General features: G+C 37.8%; 1 protein-coding gene across 1 annotated transcript in view; it reads left to right on the top strand.

Moving 5' to 3' along the window:
* The first annotated feature begins 2254 nt into the window (after positions 1–2254).
* The window catches only part of LOC150079085 (uncharacterized), a 49813-nt gene continuing 31848 nt past the window's right edge, over positions 2255–20219 (top strand). The window contains exon 1 of the mRNA XM_090382945.1: positions 2255–2292. Coding sequence (XP_090239071.1) covers positions 2262–2292 — 31 coding nt within the window. The 5' untranslated portion in view covers positions 2255–2261. The remainder of the gene's footprint in view (positions 2293–20219) is intronic.

Genomic DNA, 20219 nt, shown 5'->3' with positions numbered 1-20219 from the left:
CTAGTATACCGAACACACTCCACTCAATGTCTCCCATTTGTTTTCCGACAGAAGGATGTTAGAAAAACTTTGAACAAACTTGATACATAAGGAGATGTGGATACGACGGCGTTTCTGCACTTGTTTTCAAACCCTGTGCTCCCGAGCTCATATCCTGTTTTGTTTGGACTTTTTACATTTACTTAAACCTTCTGCATGGAAACTTGTACATATCTAGCCAGCTCTTAGAAAGGGCAAAAAATCCCTCACCTGCACTTATCATTCCATTACACTTAATTCTACTCTTTCCAAAGTGACGGATTTCTGCACAGTTCACTTGTCACCCCCACTCTTTTTTTTTCGTGCATATTAATGAACTTCTTCCACTGACTGAGAATTTTATGCATAGTTGATCAGCCATAGCTGATCAACTATGCATAAAATTCTGCGGTAGCGCATCGCATTCCACCTTCCAGTTTGAGAAACTTTGTCCTGCATAAACAGTTTCAACTTCTCGAAAATCTGTCATCAGTTCCTTAAATACCGATCCCCATGTAATTCTCCAATGAGGCAAAGGAAGCCAAGTTAACCTCAATCCTTTTAAAACTCCGTCCTGTCTAATGCTCCTATCTCATCTTTAAGACACTCAGATTCATAGACAAGATCACATATCTCTATTGGAGATTATGCCAGCTTCTAATCTCTTTTTGCATAAGCATATTACAAACATTGTTCGTCTGCATCAAAACCTGAGGTTTCTTTTTCACTCTCGGCATACTTTTACATTAAACAGCTATTGATTCTGTACAAATTTCAAATCAGCCCTACTCTGGAATACTGGCTCCATATATATGTGGTGACGACCGCAAAACTCCTCTAAAGATTCTTAACTCCATTCAAAAGAGGATAATCGAGTTAATTAATGACCTATTTCTTACAAAGTTTCTCCACTCTCTGTCTCGTGTATACTTCCATGGGAACTGGGGTTCACATGTGGTGAGTATGGACTTGGCACACCCAGGGTCCCAAGCTGGGCTGGATATCATCATTCTTCTCTTTCTTGGTGATTCCTTTCTACTTTTGCCTCTCTCTCTCTCTCTCTCTCTCTCTCTCTCTCTCTCTCTCAGGGTAACTCCAGAACTTTTTTTTTTTCCTGGTGCAGCATAAGTTTCAGGCTTCCTTGCACCATATGACTATTAATAATAATAATAATAATAATAATAATAATAATAATAATAATAATAACTGAAAGCATCTATCAATACTTTCATGGAAACTTCTATTTTCTTACTATCTTTCAAATCATTTCGAACAAGTGCTGCAACCAGTCAACATCTGGTTGCAGCACTTGTTCGGTTGCAGCACTTTGCAACAACACTAATCAAATCCAAATTCAAAATATAACCTCTTCCTCATTTATCCCTTCTATTTCTGTTTTCTGGAGCAACCTTCTTCATATGTGTTTATTGAAAACTGCTGTCTACGGAAATTCATGTAAATTTGTGCCTTCTCAGCCCATAACCCCAGGGGTTTACATCTGGTGAGTATGGACTTGGCACACCCAGAGTCCTGAGCTGGATATCATCATTCTTCTCTTTCTTGGTGATTCCATTCTACTTCTGACTCTCTCTCTCTCTCTCTCTCTCTCTCACACACACAGGATATTTTTTTTTTTTTTGGCTGGTGCAACATAAGCCTCAGGCTTCCTTGCACCATATAACTAATAATAATAATAATAATAATAATAATAATAATATAGCAATTCGTGCTTGGTACCTGCATGTTTGGGGTTGTTACAAAAAAAAAAAAATTTTGTGAACTGATTACAATGCAAAATAAATAAATAAAACACTTTTCGATCCAATATATAGTTTTCGAAACGGAAAAAGGAGTTTATACCTACCTTGTGTTCTGCCTAACTGGTTCAGCAAAAGTGCTAACAACCGAAATTAAAAATATTAAATCTATGTTTTAAAATGTCGTGAATTATTATATTGTTTTTTTATTTTATTTTATTTTATTTTTTCGCTATTTATGAACTCCTGAAGGAGTATTCAGCCTCTCGATTCCCCTGATCTAGGTGCACTTTGGGGCCATGTGGCGCCCTTTTCTACCGTACGTTGCAGCTACTTGTTACACTTTTGAAACGCAAACAGCTAACATTGACTCTGCGCGTAGTATGTACTGTACACTGAATGAGGTGGCGCCATCTATCCAAAGTTAAAAAGAAAAAAAAAGAAAAAATATATGGTGCTCTTCATCCGGGTCATCTGTATATCAAAATGGCGCAACTACTGTTTGATGCCCTTACAGGTATTGCTTTTATTTAATTTTTTGCTTAACTTTAATTTAGTGAAATATTATCATTCCATTTGGTGTGAAAGGAATAAAATTATTCCATCTGAACTTGCTTATTAAATTTTAACCATCGTTCGAATGTCCATCAAGCACTGCACACTCCTGCTTGTTCTCAATTGTCCGTTTAATTTGTTGTATAATAATTGTTATATGTTTAACTTTGAGTAATCCACATATATAATATTTGCCTAGTACAGTGGGGCAAACAAGGTTAAAATGTTATTTAGCAAAATTTACGAACGAATAAATTAGTAAACGCACTGATGTAGGAGGGAGGGAAGTGGGTATTTAACTTTTCAAGAGGCGGGGTGTTATTACTATAGTGGAATAGCCTGCTGTCCTTATATCGGAAGTTGTTCAAATAATATTTGGGGTGTGGATTGAACACAGTGCCCTCGAATTAAATGTGGTAATGTTAGTGGCGAGGCATTTGGTATGAAAGAAATAAAATTATGCCATCTGAACTTGCTTATTAATTTTTAACCATCGTTCGAACGTCCAGCAAGCACTGCACACTCCTGCTTGTTCGCAGTATTCCGTTTAATTTGTTGAGTAATAATTGTCATATGTTTGGCTTTGAGTAATCCACATATGCAAGGCAGAACTGGACAAACATTTGGAGCATGTGGATGGGTGAAATGAGAAGGGTCTGTGTGATGGTTTTCTTTCTTTTTTTTTTTTTTTGGCTGATGCTATATAAGCTTGCTTTCTTGCATCATGTGCTAATGCTAATATAATATTTGCCTAGTACAGTGGGGCAAACAAGATGGAAATGTTATTTAGCAAAATTTACGAACTTAGGAATAATTTACTCATAGCACTTTTTGCTGTGCGATGTTTAGTAACATCTGTTATGTATTTTCATAGAACTAGAAATAAGAGGCTGTGAACCCTGGTTCATACTGTTAAAAACATGTTATAAAAATCGACCCTTATTGTTGTTTGTTTCTGCTTAGTTTTTCTTCAGTAGGTCAAGCCAGACTCATTGAAATTATCAGGAAACTATTATAAATGGCTCTGATATAGTACTTGTGTTAACTATTGAAATACAACAATCCTTGCCCCACAACCACTTGTCTCCCTCCACAAAGGACCAATGACCCAGTTGGCGAACACCGGTGGGGTCAACCTATGTCACCTCAGCCTTCGACTACCATTTTTTAATCTTATCCAATTTATTATTGCCAATCATTATTCAGCTTATCAGATTACTGCAAATCCCCATATCATTTATAAATATTATTTATTGAGTATTCATAATTTATCATAAAACAAGCTTATATAGCATCAGCCAAAAAAAATTAAAATTAAAACCCCTTCCCATTTCACCCATCCATTCACTCCAATGTCTAGTTCTGCCTTGAACTAATTTAAGTTGCTGACCTCCACTACAACAGATGGAAGTTTGTTCCGTCATATAAATGTAGAGTTAGACACATGCTGTTGTTGGTTTGTTGTTTAATGGCACAAGGACTGCTAAGGCCATATTGTGCCTATACGTTGCTTGATTTTGACTGTATAAGTTGAATTGTTTGATAAAAGGATAAAACAGAATGTTTAGTAACAAATCAAATTTTCTGAGAAATTTTATAATAATCTTGGTTAAATATATACGATATTTACTGCACAGAATTAGAAAGGCAATGGCTGTACTTTTCCTTTTATGCCCCCCAACAAACAGTCTATTTGGAATGTATTGACAACATGTTGCATCAGTTGACTACCAAAACTTACTTTATGCAATTTCAGGTTCAATTAATGTTGGTTTTTTTTTTCTTTTTTTTTTTGCTCTTTCCTGGCATTATCTTGAAGTGACAGTATATTATAGGCCAGTGTTCTCAAACTCACATTGCATGCGGGGCAAATGCCCAATCTGAAAGCAGCTGACGGGCCAGAATTTTTTTTAACAAATGAGACTGAATATTAGCACCGTATTTACAACAAATACATAATTTAAATGTATTCGCGGGCCGTGTAAAATTGCTACAGGGGCCGGACATGGCCCGCAGGCCGCCAGTTTGAGACCACTGATATAGGCTGATCCATAAGCAAGTAAAGTTATTTAGGTCATTTGACCTAAATAACCACACTATTTTAAATATATAATAATTAATGACAGTACAATAGAGAAGGCATATGTAAACTTAACAAAAGCAAGGCACAATTCCTCAGACATGTTTTCAGTTTCTCCTACTATTACTGCTTAAACTCCAGCAGGGACATGTGTAATTACTAAATATTTTTTTCCTTTAAGAATCCCCACAAAAAAGTAATCGCCCTGTGATTATTTTTTTGGGAATTCTTAAAGGATTTAAGCTATGATTACACAGGTTAAATCTGAAATTTAAAGGTTACAGGGTAATCACAGGTTAGATCCTGAGAGCATTCAGTAGCTATTCAGTGGGGTCCTGCCGTCATATCCACTTACCTGGGAACTTTTCTTCTAGGAATTTGCAGACAATTTTTGCATAGTTTGCTGGAGCTCCATTCTGCATAAAAAAAAGCAATGCTGAAATTTGATTTTGGACTGCATTAATGGAATAATTTTGTCTTTTGACAATATCAAATAGCTTTTCTTGTCACAGTTCTCTCAAGGGTAAAAAGGTTCAAGAAAACCTGTCCAAAATTCCACCCAGACTGTCAAGACAGCATTTAAATCCTTGTTAAATATAAATGTGGAGGGCTTGTTAAGAGAGTAATATGGCAATTAGTAGTTCATCTAGTTTAAATGTGGGTTCATCAGTCCATGACAAAACTTCAGTAATATCTGAGTCACTAACACTCACAGCCAAAAACTGATTTTGCAAATTCCAGTATAATGAATGCGGGCAACCCAATATATCTGGGTTGCCCGCATTCAAACTTTGTAGCAACATGGGATGATGAATCTTGTATTTAAGTTTCTTTCTTTCAAAATTCACTTTCTTTGAGATTTGTTTAGAATTCTTTCAAAATTCTCTGTTATAAGTTTCAGATTGGCAGATGCTTTTGAGATACATGGTCTACCAGGTTTTGGTAGATTTTGCATTGTTCACATGTCATCATACTTCTTCATAATTTTCTTTATGGTCTTTATTGTGGGTAGTTTCCGTCCAAAAAATTTCTTGAACTGACATTCAACTAAAGCAGTGTTTTTATATTTTGCATGCTGTTTTGCAATTTCAGCCCTCTTTTTTGCTGTAAAGCTTATGGTACTTTTCCTGTTCAAATTATTCTGAAACAATTTTAAAAAATAAAAAAAATGAAAAATTAAAACTGTTTTTCAAATACCTTATACACCGATGAGCCAAAACATTATGACCACCTACCTAATATGACATTGGTTCTCCACATGCAGCCAAAACAGCTTGTACCCAGTGAGGCATGGACGCTGCAAGATTTCTAAATATGTATTGTGGTATCTGGTACCAGCAGATCCTTTAACTCCTATATGGTCCATGGTTGGGACGCGGAAAGGTCAGAGAATGACCACCACATATCCCGGAGCAATATGGCCTTAGTTGCTAATGTTCCTAAAAAACCAAATAACAACAACCATGGTTGGGACGCCGCAGATTGGAGTTGCTGTTCCAACACAAACCAGAGATGCTCAATGGGATTGATGTCTGGGGAATTTGGAGGCCAGGGCAATACCTGGAAGTCTTCCCATGTTCCATAAACCAGTCTCGAACAGTCCGGGCGGTGTGGCATGCTGCATTATTCTGCTGCAAGATGGCACTGGTAGAGGGGAAGACAGTTGCCATGAAAGGGTGTACCTGATCAGCAATGATGTTTATGTAGGCATGTATAGTATCTTATATAAATTTTGGCTGACTCTTTCGCTTCCATATCAGCAGTTACAAGCTACAGCACTGACATTCAAAAATATAAAGAGCAAGCTGAACGGAATAAGTTGAATTTCTCTACCAAGATATCTCATTTCTATAATCTACCATTTCTAAAAGAGGAATTACTTACAACCATTACAAAATTGCCTAATAGCTCACCAGCTCCCGATGGCATTTATTATACTATGATACAATACCTCTTACAGCAGCGAGAGGATCAGAGTGGAAGCAGAGGGTGCTAAGAATCTCTGGGTATGACCAGGCTGCCATGCACGGAAACTGAACTTGGCCTGTTATAATGTAAGATCACTCATCGGTGAAGACAGGATATTAGAGCTGGAAAAGGAATTAGAAAATGTGAATTGGAATATCATCGGTTTGGCTGAAACAAGAAGAAGAAATTAATCACTTATAAGTTTATCAAGTGGATATCTGCTGTACACCAATGGAAACAGTGAAAGGAGTGATGGTGGAGTTGGGTTTCTGGTCCATAAAGATTTTAAAAACAACATTTTGGAATTCAAAAGTACATCACCAAGGGTGTCAAGACTAATACTCAAGATTTCTAAGAGGTACAAGCTAAAGATTATAATGATTTATGCACCAACATCGAGCCATGATGATGAAGAGGTTGAAGAAATGTACACCGAATTGAGAGTCTTCTAGATGAGCAGAAAACCCACTACACTATTATTATGGAGGACTTCAATGCTAAGGTTGGAAAAAGACAAAACAGCGCAGAAAGGGGAACTATAGGAAATTTTGGAATTGGTGAAAGAAATGAAAGAGGTGAAAGACTTGTGGAATTTGCAGAATCTCAAGGACTGTCAGTAATGAACACTTTTTTCAAGAAAAGGGTGAACAGAAAGTGGACATGGAAGAGTCCAAATGGATTAACAACTAATGAAATCGACTTCATCCTCACTAACAGAAGATATATTGTGAATGATGTTACCGTCCTGAATAAGGTAAATGTTAGAAGTGATCACAGAATGGTAAGATGTACACTTGATATAGCTGTAGGAAAGGAAAGGAAAAAACTGACTCGAGTAAATAATACAAAGGTCTTTGAGATAAGAGAAGAGGAGAAAAAGCAGTATGTACTGGAACTTAAGAACAAGTTTTGAGCTTCTGCAGACTGCTCAGGACCAAGATATCGACAAGGAATATTACAACTTTCTGAAAGTGATAAAGCCCAAGAAACCTATAGGGAAAAAGAAATCCAAAGAAGAAAAAATGTCAAGAAACACTTGTCATGATGAACCGAAGACGACAAATGAAGACCAAGAAAAACACTGACATGGAGAAAATTGAGTATACTGAGTTATGCAAAGCCATTAGAAAGAGACTCAGAGAGGGCATAAGAAGATTTAACACAAGAAAAGTAGAACAAGCGTTAAGGGAAAACAAAGGATTTAACTCAGCAGCCATGAGCAGTAATACAGAAAGACAAATGATACTGAAACTGAAGAATAGCAATGGTGTACTTATAAACAGCAGAGAGGACATAATTCAAATAGCAGAAGACTACTATAGAGAATTATACAAGGAGCGAGGGAATGATGCCATCAGTGAGGAAGATGGATTGCAAAGTAGCAACACATACGACATACCCAATATTCTTCCTGATCAGGTAGAACATGCATTGAAGAATCAGAAAGCCCCAGGGGAAGATGAAGTTACTGTAGAGTTGTTAAAATTGGGAGGAAGAGACATAACACAAAAACTGGCAAAGCTCTTCACAAAGTGCATTCGAAAAGGTGTGATGCCTAAGCAGTGGAATAATGCAATCGTAGTTTTGCTGCATAAGAAAGGAGATAAATCAGAAATTGGAAATTATAGACCAATTAGCTTGTTATCCCACATCTAATGATATTAAGAGTAGGAGACCGGCGGAATTACTTAACAAGTACAGGTCACTGTTGAAAAAAAGCCGTGAATTAGTGTTGAATTTGAAAGTGTCTGCAATTCTGCCCAGACACGATAGGAGGGAGTATATGATGAGAGCCCTGTTGATCAATTCGGCCCTGGAAAGATTATGCAAAGCTCAAGGGGTAGAATTTTTTTCAGCCTGGTCTGTACTTGTTAACAGGAGAGACTGCTTCTACAGGGATGGGATACACTTAAATAGAAAGAGTGCAAGAATGTTTGCTGATGCTATATAGGCAGTGTTAGGTGGGTCGGAAAATTGCTACCTTGGGGGGATACAAGGACTAATAGATTAACAGTAGCCACTGGCAGAGGTGAAAGTGATTCTTGTACTGCTTCTATTGGAATGAGCAGCAGCTTGGAAAATAAGATGCAGGATATTTCAGAGACTGCTGGGAGTCATTGGGGTACAAGTAAACACATGGGTTGTGTTAGGGTAGCTAAGAAAAAGAACAGGTGCAGGTATACTTGCGTGTACACCAGTGCTAGAAGTTTGGTAAATAAATTTGATGAATTTGAGGTATTGCTCAAAGCATCAAAGGCGGATATTGTTGGGATATCAGAGATGAGGTGTCACACAGATATAAGTAATGCAGAACTGGAATTTTTGGGACTACAATGTTTACAGAAAGGATAGACAGGGTAGGAAGGGAGGAGGGGTTATGCTATTAGTTAAGAAATACGTAAAATCCAAGGAAGTGAAGCCAGTCGACATCTCTGGACAGTGCAGTGTCGAGTCAGTTTGGTGTGACATAAGCATTGGGAGATCAAAATTGAGAGTAGGAGTGTGCTATAGGCCTAATGACTCTGTTGAGTATAATAAGAAACTGTACAAGGAAATAGAGTGGGCCAGTAAATCAGAGAGTCTTATAATGGGGGATTTTAATTTCCCAGATATTGACTGGAATTTGTGGGTTCGTCACTCACACACTAGCAAGGCTTTTGTGGATTTATTGGATGATTGTTTTCTAAATCAGCATGTTCGGGAGGCAACTAGAGGGAGCAATACTCTTGATTTGATTATCAGTAGCGATTCTTCATGCATTAAGAATCTGCAGATACAGGAACCACTAGGTGGCAGTGATCACAGTGTGCTGAAGTGGGATTTACTCAAAGAGGTAACTACCATCAGGGGTAAAGGGAAGGGTTATTGCTTTTGTAAAGGCAACTATGATGGTCTGAGACAGTATTTAAATTCTATACAGTGGGACCAACTGATGATGTTACCAACAGCAAACTCAAAATGGGAAGCATTCAAAGAACTTATCTTGGAAGCTACTAGGCTTTACATACCAACTAAGAAATATTGTTCAAGCCTAAATGGATGTCAGATGAACTAATGAGACATATGGCAGAGATGAAAAATGCATGGGATACATATAAATTAACATGTGACACAGAAGCCTATGATAGATATAAGTTGATCTGTAACCAAGTTACAAAGGAGGTTAGGCAGGCGAAGGCAGATTACAAGAAATCTTTGGCAAGGGATGCAAAGAAAAACAGCAAGGAGTTCTTTACTTATGTAAACTCTAGAAGGAAGGGAATGAATCAGATTGATCCACTTGATATCGATGATTCAACTGTTCATGATCCTGCTCAGGTAGCTAACAAACTAAATCAATATTTTGCATCTACATTCACACATGAGGATTTATTCAGGAAGGGGACTGCCGTAGATGAAGTAAACACTGGCAGTAAGCTAGATGATCTTGTAATAATTGAGAGTAAAGAGGAGGAGAAATTGTTGAAGATAAATACAAGAAAGGCACCTGGGGGGGGGGATCTATCCAGTTATATTAAAGGAAGCAGCAAAGAAAGTAAGTAAACCATTAGCCACAATTATGAGAGCTTCCTTGGACTCAGGGGAGGAACACACAGACTGGAGAGGTGCAAATGTATCCCCAATTCACAAAGGAGGATCAAAGGCTGACACAATAATTATAGACCTGTGAGTTTAACTTCTGTTCCAGGAAAATTAATGGAAGCACTGGTTAAAGAAGCACTGCAGGATCATCTTGACAAGAATTCAGTTATAGCTCAGACACAGCATGGTTTTGTTAAGGGGACGGTCTTGCCTGACCAATTTGATTGGATACTATGATGTAGTCACAAAAGAATTGGATGCAGAGAATAACATTGATATTATATATTTGGATCTTAGAAAGGCTTTTGATACTGTTGCACATGGTAGACTGCTGCACAAATTGGAGTAGTGTGGTATTGTTGGCAAATTGTTGCTATGGATAAAGGGATGGTTGAGTGGCAGAAGACAGAGAGTGGTAATTAATGGACACTGCTCATCGTGGATTAATGTTATTAGTGGAATCCCTCAGGGTTCATTGTTGGGTCCATTGTTGTTTTCTGTATTTATAAATAATATTGATGATGGTATATCAGGCTTAATGTCCAAGTTTGCAGACGATACAAAGGTTGACAGGGTTGTTAAGGACGCTACTGATGCTATGCTACTGCAACAGGATCTGGGGAGGTTGAGCAGATGGGCTGAGAGGTGGCAAATGAAGTTTAACATTGACAAATGTAAAGTACTACATATGGGAAACAGCAACTGCAGAGCAACGTATCAACTCTGTGGTACTACACTGACAGTGGTAGAGAATGAAAAGGACCTGAAGGTAATTGTGCAGGCAGATATGAAGTTCTCTGAGCAGTGCAGATGGGCTGCAAGAGTAGCTCATGGTGTCTTATCAATGATATACAGGAATTTTTCTAGCAGGGATAGGAAGGTGATTATTCCCTTGTATAAGGTAATGGTCAGGCCGCACCTTGGGTACTGTATAGGGTCAGGAGGCCTCATTTCAAGAAGGATATAGAGCTGCTGTAACGAGTACAGAGAAGGGCAACAAGGTTAGTGAACGGAACGAAGAGTTGCTCTTACGAAGAAAGGCTTAAGTTTTGCAAATTAGTGTCTGGAGACTAGGCACTGGCGAGGTGATCTGATAGAGATGTATAAAGCCTTGAATGGTTTGAGCACGCTCAATGCTCGTGGAATAATGCCTCTTGCTCAGAATAATCACCTGAGAGGGCATAAATTCAAATTGAGGAAAGACAGATGTAGGATAGATGTGCGGAAATTTGCCTTTAGCCGGAGGGTAGTTGCTTGGTGGAACAGACTTCCATCCCTTGTTGTGGAAGTTGGCAGCCTAAATAAATGTAAGGCTCAGCTGGACAGGTATTTCGAACGAACGGAGGGGTGAAGTGGAAGGGTTGTTTTTTTTTTTTTTTGGCTGATGCTGCATAAGCTTGCTTTCTTGCATCATATGCCTCTACTAATGCTAATCTACAAGTTGTTCACAAGGGTCATTACTAACAGATTAGAAAGAATACTTGATGAGAATCAACCAAAAGAGCAAGCTGGCTTTAGGACATTATTCTCAATTATGGATCACCTTCACTTAATATCACAGCTAATGGAGAAAGCAAATGAATATAAAACTCCATTATGCCTGGCATTTGTGGATTATGAAAAAGCATTTGACTCCATACAACATAAGGCAATGTTTCGGGCACTAGAAAGACAAGGCATAGATACCCCACATATTATGATTTTGAAGAAAATATATGAGAGTGCTACCTCCTTTATTAGACTAGACAAAGACAGTAGGAAATTTAAAATCGAGAAAGGAGTTCGACAAGGAGACACAATATCTCCAAAGCTGTATACTGCTACCCTTGAGGAAGCTTTCAGAAGATTAGACTGGTCGCAGAAAGGAGTCAATGTGAACGGAAAGTACCTAAACCGTTTATGGTTTGCAGATGACATTGTGGTCATAAGCCACGATCCCAAAGAATTAGAGGAAAATCTTAATCAGTTATGCACGGTTAGTAAGGATTTAGGACTAAAGATGAATATGGCTAAAACAAAAGTAATGATGAACAAGTATGCCACAGAAAGGGAAATAATGATCGAAGGAGCAGTAATTGAAAAGGTGGAGTCATATACTTATCTGGGACAAGTTATTAGCTGTAATAATGATAAATGGCTGGAAGTCAAGAGAAGAATAAATTTTGGATGGATGGCATTCAGGAAATATAGTCACATACTGAAGAGCAATATCCCAGTTTGTCTGAAACGTAAAACAATGAACCAATGTATACTCCACACCATGACTTATGGAAGTGAAACTTGGGCACTCACCAAAAGAATGGAAGAGAAGCTGAGAACTAACAGCGAAGAATGGAACAAATTATATTGGGAATCAGACTGTTAGATAAGAAGAGAAACATATGGATTGGGGCAAACTCAAGTAACGGACATTCTTATCAAAACTAAAGAACTAAAATGGTCTTGGGCAGGACACATAGCTAGAAGACATGATGACAAATGGACTAAAAAAATAACAGAATCGTACCCAAGAGGAGCTAGAAGAAATCCTGGAAGACAAAGGCGGAGATGGATAGATGAAATTCATGAGTTTGTGGGTAGTAAATGGATGGTCGGTGCTCAAAACAGAAGGAACTGGAAAGTTGCTAGAGAGGCCTTCATCCTGCAGTGGATTGAAAATGGCTGATGATGATACAACACCTAAACTCTGATTGTCTGGAAATCCTGCTAGCTCTATATAATAGAATTTTTCTGAACAACCTATATTCATCCATATGGATATAGGTTGTTCATGCAATTGTCCTTCCATTTCCCAAACCCGGAAAAGATCCTTCCTATACTTATAATTATTGCCCAATTTCACTGACCAGCTGCTTAGGAAAAATCCTTGAACGAATGGTGCATAATAGACTTACGTGGTTGCTGGAAAAAGAGAATGTTTTATCACTCCACCAATTTGGATTTAGGAAAAATAGATCATGCTTGACCTACATGTCAAAATGGAAACAAATATTAGAAACTCATTTATAAGAAAGCAGCATATGGTGATGGTAAATCTAGATCTTGAAAAAGCCTTTGACACAACATGGAGATTCGGAATTCTACGAAATCTATTTCAATTAGGATACAGAGGACAACTTCCACAATTTAAAGAAAAATTTCTTGCCGACAGAACATTTCAGGTACAATATAAAGGCTGTTTATCTACAATCTATATACAACAGGAAGGGGTTCCCCAGGGCTCAGTATTAAGTGCAACCCTGTTTGCACTGCGGGTGAACAATATCACAAAGGGTATACCACCATCATTGGAAATATCTATGTATGCAGATGATCTTTCCATTTCATTTCAATCACAAAACATGAACACAATTGAACGACAGCTGCAAATATCCATAAACAAAATAGAAGTATGGACTCAAAATAATGGATATAGATTATCTGAGAAAAAATCAGTTGTTATACACTTCTGTAAAACGCGTGGTCTTCATCCTGAACCGGTCTTAATCTTAAATAAAATTGCTCTACCTGTTGTTCAAAATTTCTTCTTTTTGGGCTTAACAATAGATAGAAAACTAAACTTTCATGAACATATACTAAGACTTCAAACTATTTGCCTCTTAAAACTTAACATCTTGCGCACAGTATCTTCAATGGCCTGGGGAGCCGACAGGTACACATTACTACTATTATATAAAACTTCAATTAGATCTCATTTAGATTATGGATCTCCTATATATGCTTCAGCAAGAAGGAGCATCTTACGTCGCCTAGATACCATTCACCATAATGCTCTCCGCATAGCTCTAGGAGCATTTAGAACTTCACCAATCTCCCCGCTGCATCTTCGACAAGATTATCTACTGTGCATGTATGTGGCAAAAATATACAGTCAACCATCACATCCAAATTGGTCCATTATTCACAATCCACCATGGACGAGTAATTATGATTGCAAGCCAAATGAAAATAAACCAGTAGGACTGCGCCTCAGACACTTAGCTCAAGTTTGGGAAATACATTTCCAGCACATTTCTGCAGAATATATAAACTCAGAACCTCCTTGGAGTCCGACTGTGCCTTTATCCATATCACATCTTACAAACAGGAATAAAAAAGAGATCTCTCCAATCGTTATACAGAAGTTCCATGTACTGCACAGTTTTGAAAATAGAAACAGTCATCAGATTTAAACGGTTGGTTCAAAATCGAACAACTCAGTAGGTGCCGTAGTAGTTTTACCGGAATATGTTATATCTGTCTCCTTGCCTCATGTTTGAAGTATTTTCACAGCAGAATTATATGCTATTAAACTAGCACTGAATGATATTACCAAACATCAACTTCTACCTGCTCTAATCTATACTGACTCCCTTAGTGCAGTAGCAGCTTTACTGAACAGCAAATATTCCTCAAATTCCTTGATTCAGCATATCAAAAAACAACTCAGAGTTTTGCATAAAGCAAGAAAACAAGTGTCTATCTGTTGGAATCCCAGCCATGCTGGAATCCCAGGAAATAATCATGCAGACCAAGCCACAAAAAATCCAGATCTTAATATACAAGATAACTTTCAGTTTGTACCATTTACAGATTATAGGGATGTATTTCGTACCAAATATACTTCCATCTGGAAACAACTTTGGAGGGACCAATCGTGCAATAAACTTCACAGAATAAAAAAAAGATCTATGTTTGTGGCGATCTAGCTCACATACAAATAGACAGGAGGCAGTTATATTAACAAGACTGCACATTAGGCATACCTTCCTCACTCACAAACATTTGCTTGAGAAGATCCACCACTCTGCTCTGTCTGTCAGATACAACTTACAGTAAGGCACATCCTGATTGATTGTCCATCCTATTCAGCTGTTCGAACCACATCCTTCCAATCATTAGCAAACTTGCAAGCTCCTCTAACCCTCTCTCATGTACTTGGTGACAAAGCAAACCTAAGTGAGCTCTTTATATATATTAAACATCTAGGAATAATAAATACACTCTGATATATCCATCCTAAATTATTAAAATGAACGTAATGAAGCTGACAGATACATATTGGCCACAGTTGCCCTTGTGTCATGAAACTTTCATACCAACAACAACAACAACTTCTCGAATATTCCCTACCAATTCCTTAAATGCCGATCTCCAGGTAATTCTCCAGTGGGGCAAAGACAACTTAGTGGATTTCAATCCTTCTAAAACTCAGTCTTGTCTTTTATTTCACAAAAAGGATTCTTCTGCTCCTATGCTTATCTTTGGTGACACTCCGATTTCTAGGCAAAATGATGTATCTCTTTTGGGGATTATCCTTACTTCTAATCTCTCCTGGCACAAGAACATTACAAATATTGCTTCCTCTCCATCTAAAAAACATGATTTTCTCTTTCACTCTTGGTGTTACTTTTTTTCCAAACAGCTGTTCATTCTGTACAAATCACAAATCTGCCCTACCATGGAATATTGTTCCCACATTTGGGGCAGTGCCCCCAAAACCTCTCTCACGCTCCTAGATTCCATTCAGAAGAGGGCAGTTAGGTTAATTAATGATTCATCTCTAACAGAGTCTCTCCACTTGCTGTCTCATAGACGTACTGTTTCTGCTGCATGCCTCTTCTACAGATATTTCCATGGACACTGTTCTTCTGATTTGGCTTCTATAATTCCTGCTCTCTCTTTCAAAACAGTCCAAACATGTGCCACCATTAGCCAACATCCATTTACTGTCCAACTTCAAACTCACAGAACCAACTTTTCATCTTCCTCGTTTATTCATTCAACTGCCATTTTCTGGAACAACCTTCCTTCATACATATTTCCTGAAAATTACAGTCTACAGAAGTTCAAGTCCAATGTTAACAAATATCTTCTTTTGTCTTTCCAACCTCCATCCCAAGCATGGTACTAAGTACCATAGGTTCTAATACCTCTCGTGTTTGGGATCTACATAAAAAAAAAAAAAAAATCTTAGTATTTTATGTTTAATTCTTAAGTTGTAAAAGACAAAGTAAATTTTTTTTTGTTGTACATTTTTATTATGTTATTTAAATGCATTGGAGCAGAAAACCCAAATCTACCTCTAAAGGCAGTGGCTGAATTTTTAAACCTTATTACTAACATTTTTTTATTTTTTCTGTCTATAACCACTCTTATTTATTTTAATAAAAAATAATATAATTAAAATAATATTTTAATTATTTTAATCAATGGCTTGCTGTCATTCAAAAATGTGATAATTTTGACTCTGAAGTGACCTGTGCCATCTTCCTACAGATGGTGTGTAGTAGCCTCCAATGAATCAACAGGCAACTCATGTTTTTTTTTTTTTTTAATAAGTTCTGTTTTCTGAATTCACATTGATTGTGTAAAGTATGTTCTACATTAGTTACTGTATACTAGAATAGTCATTCATTTTGCATCCAAATCTCTGATACCAGATGTAATGTGAATTTTTTAAGGCACTCATAAGAGACAGTATTTAAATTCTATACAGTGGGACCAACTGATGATGTTACCAACAGCAAATGCAAAATGGGAAGCATTCAAAGAACTTATCTTGGAAGCTACTAGGCTTTACATATCAACTAAGAAATATTGTTCAAGATTTAGGCCTAAATGGTTGTCAGATGAACTGATGAGGCATATGGCAGAGAAGAAACATGCATGGGATACATACAAATTAACACATGACACAGAAGCCTATGATAGATACAAGTTGATCTGTAACCAAGTTACAAAGGAGGTTAGGCAGGCGAAGGCAGATTACGAGAAATCTTTGACAAGGGATGCAAAGAAAAACAGCAAAGAGTTCTTTACTTATGTAAACTCTAGAAGGAAGGGGATGAATCAGATTGGTCCACTTGATATTGATGGGTCAACTGTTGATGATCCTGCTCAGGTAGCTAACAAACTAAATGAATATTTTGCATCGACATTCGCACATGAGGAGTTATTTAGCGAGGGGAAAGCCAAAGGTGTATTCAACTCTAGCAGTGAGCTAGAGAATCTTGTAATAACTGAGAGTAAAGTGGAGGAGAAATTGTTGAAGATAAACACAAGAAAGGCACCCGGGGTGGATGGGATCTGTCCATTTATATTAAAGGAGGCAGCAGAGGAAGTAAGCAAACCCTTAGCCATAATTATGAGAGCTTCCTTGGACTCAGGGGAAGGTACCCACAGACTGGAGAGGTGCAAATGTGACCCCAATTCACAAAGGAGGATCAAAGGCTGACACAAGCAATTATAGACCTGTGAGTTTAACTTCTGTTCCAGGAAAATTAATGGAGGCACTAGTTAAGAAGCACTGCAGGATCATTTAGACAGGACTTCAGTTATAGCTCGGACACAGCATGGTTTTGTTAAGGGGAAGTCTTGCCTGACCAATTTGATTGGATACTATGATGCAGTCACAAAGGAACTGGATGCAGGGAATAACTTTGATATTATATACTTGGATCTTAGAAAGGCTTTTGATACTGTTGCACATGGAAGACTGCTGCACAAATTGGAGCAGTGTGACTGGAGGCAAATTGCTGCTGTGGATAAAGGGGTGGCTGAGGGGGAGAAGACTGAAAGTGGTAATCAATGGACACTGCTCATCGTGGACTAATGTTATTAGTGGAGTCCCTCAGGGCTCAGTGTTGGGTCCATTATTGTTTTCTGTATTCATAAATGATATTGATGATGGGATATCAAGCTTAATGTCGAAGTTTGCAGACGATACAAAGGTAGGCAGGGTTGTCAAGGACACTACTGACACTATGCTGCTGCAACAGGATCTGGAAAGGTTGAGCAGATGGGCTGAGAGGTGGCAAATGAAGTTTAACACTGACAAATGTAAAGTAGTACACATGGGAAACAGCAACCCCAGAGCAACGTATCAACTCTGTGGTACTACACTGACAGTGGTAGAGAATGAAAGGGACCTGGGGGTGGTTGTGCAGCAGATATGAAGTTCTCTGAGCAGTGCAGACGGGCTGCAAGAATAGCTCATGGTGTATTATCAATGATATATAGGAATTTTTCTAGCAGGGATAAGGAGGTGATTATTCCCTTGTATAAGGCAATGGTCAGGCCACACCTAGAGTACTGTATACAGGTCTGGAGGCCTCATTTCAAGAAGCATGTAGAGCTGCTGGAACGAGTACAGAGAAGGGCAACAAGATTAGTGAATGGAACAAAGGGGTGCTCTTACGAAGAAAGGCTCAAGTTTTGCAAATTACAGTGTCTGGAGACTAGGCACCAGCGAGGTGATCTGATAGAGGTGTATAAAGCATTGAATGGTTTGAGCATGCTCAATGCTGATAGGATTCTTCCTCTCGCTCAGAATAATCACCTGAGAGGGCATAAATTCAAATTGAGGAAAGACAGATGTAGGATAGACGTGCAGAAATTTGCCTTTAGCCAGCGAGTGGTTGGTTGGTGGAACAGACTTCCATCCCTTGTCGTGGAAGTTGATAGCCTAAATAATTTTAAGGCTCAGCTGGACAGGTATTTTGAACGAACAGAGGGGTGAACTGGAAGTGGTTTTTTTTTTTTTTTTTTTTTTTTTTGGCTGATGCTGCATAAGCTTGCTTTCTTGCATCAAATGCCTCTACTAATGCTAATGCTAAATTTTTTCATTCTTTTTGTTGTCAGAAACCCACAGAATTTATGAAATGTAATTCTGAATTATTGTGTATATATGTGATTAATGCAGTAAAGTGCTCTTCTACTGCCAGTCTTAAAATCTTACATTTTAACAATGCCTTTCAACCACCACATTTGATAAAGAACACTGATTCTGCCATTTAGTTGATGTGAAATATTTGGTAGCAAATAAACTATTTGCTAAACTAAATTATTAATTGAACCACAGAGATGAAAATGCAGTATCATGAGGTCACTGAATTATTGACTACCTTGTGCCATCCACCAGTTTGAAAAGTTCATGTTCAGAAAGAAATTAACAGACATGAATAGAGTTAAAAACCACTAGTCCTTATACTGTACTTGTTGTTATTTGTACTAATGATTTGAGGTGATCTTAGATAGAAGAAAATTATTATTATCTACTATTGATCAAGTATTTTTTTTTTTTAATGAAAATCCAATGCACAAGAGGTATTAGAACCTGTAGTACTTAGTACCGTGCATGGGTTGGAAGTTGAGAAGATGAAAGAAGATATTTGTTTACATTACACTTGAACTTCTGTAGATTGTAATTTTCAGGAAATACATATGAAGAAAGGTTGTTCCAGAAAACGGAGGCAGAATGAATGAATAATGAATTGGTTCTGTGAGTTTGAAGCTGAACAGTAAAAGGATGTTGACTGGTTGTAGCACAAGTTCGGACTGTTTTGAAAGAGAGAGCGGTAATTATAGACGCCAAATCAGGAGAACAGTACCCATGGAAATATCTGTAGAAAACTCATGCAGCAGAAACAGAATGTCTATGAGACAGAGAATGGAGAGACTCTGTTAGAGATCAGTCATTAATTAACTTAACTGCCCTCTTTTCAATGGAATCTAGAAACCTGAGAGAGGTTTTGTGGGGGCACTGCCCCAGATGTTGGAACAATATTCCATGGTAGGGCAGATTTGTGATTTGTACAGAGTGAACAGCTGTTTGGAAGAAAAGTAATGCTGAGAACGAAAGAGAAAACCAAGTCACCTTGCCTAGAAATCGTAGTGTCATCGAAGATAAGCATAGGAGCAGATGAATCCTTTTTGCGAGATATCAGACAGGACTGAGTTTTAAAAGGATTAAAATCAACTAAGTCATCTTTGCCCTACTGGAAAATTACCTGAGATCAGCATTTGAGGAATTGGTAGTGGATATTCAAGAAGTTGAAGCTGTTTGAGAAGGGCAAGGTTTCTCAAACTGGGAAGGTAGAATGCAATGTGCTATCATCAGCAAAACTATAGATAGAATTTCTGGTCAATGGAAGAAAATTATTAATATGCAAGAGGAAAACAGTGAGAGAAAGAACTGAACCTTGGGATACCAGCATTAGTGGAGAAGTTAGCGGTCAGAGAGAAAACTAGGTACCCAGTTACAAAAAACAGTTGGCAAACCATAAGATTGAAGCTTGTTTAGACCTTTATGCCAAACATGAACAAAAGCATTTGAAATGTCAAGAGCAACTGCTTGAGTTTCACCAAACTTTTCCATTGAATTTGTCCATAGATGGGTAACATAAGTCAGAATATCACCATTGGATAGACACTGATGGAATCCATACTGACGATCGTTGATCAGATGAAAGGTTTCTAGATTTCTTAAGAGTTGGTGG

This window comes from Mastigoproctus giganteus, chromosome 10 (genome assembly GCF_048544385.1).
Source record: "Mastigoproctus giganteus isolate SK-2022 chromosome 10, ASM4854438v1, whole genome shotgun sequence".
NCBI lineage: Eukaryota > Metazoa > Arthropoda > Arachnida > Uropygi > Thelyphonidae > Mastigoproctus > Mastigoproctus giganteus.
This window is presented reverse-complemented; position numbering and strand designations above follow the sequence as displayed.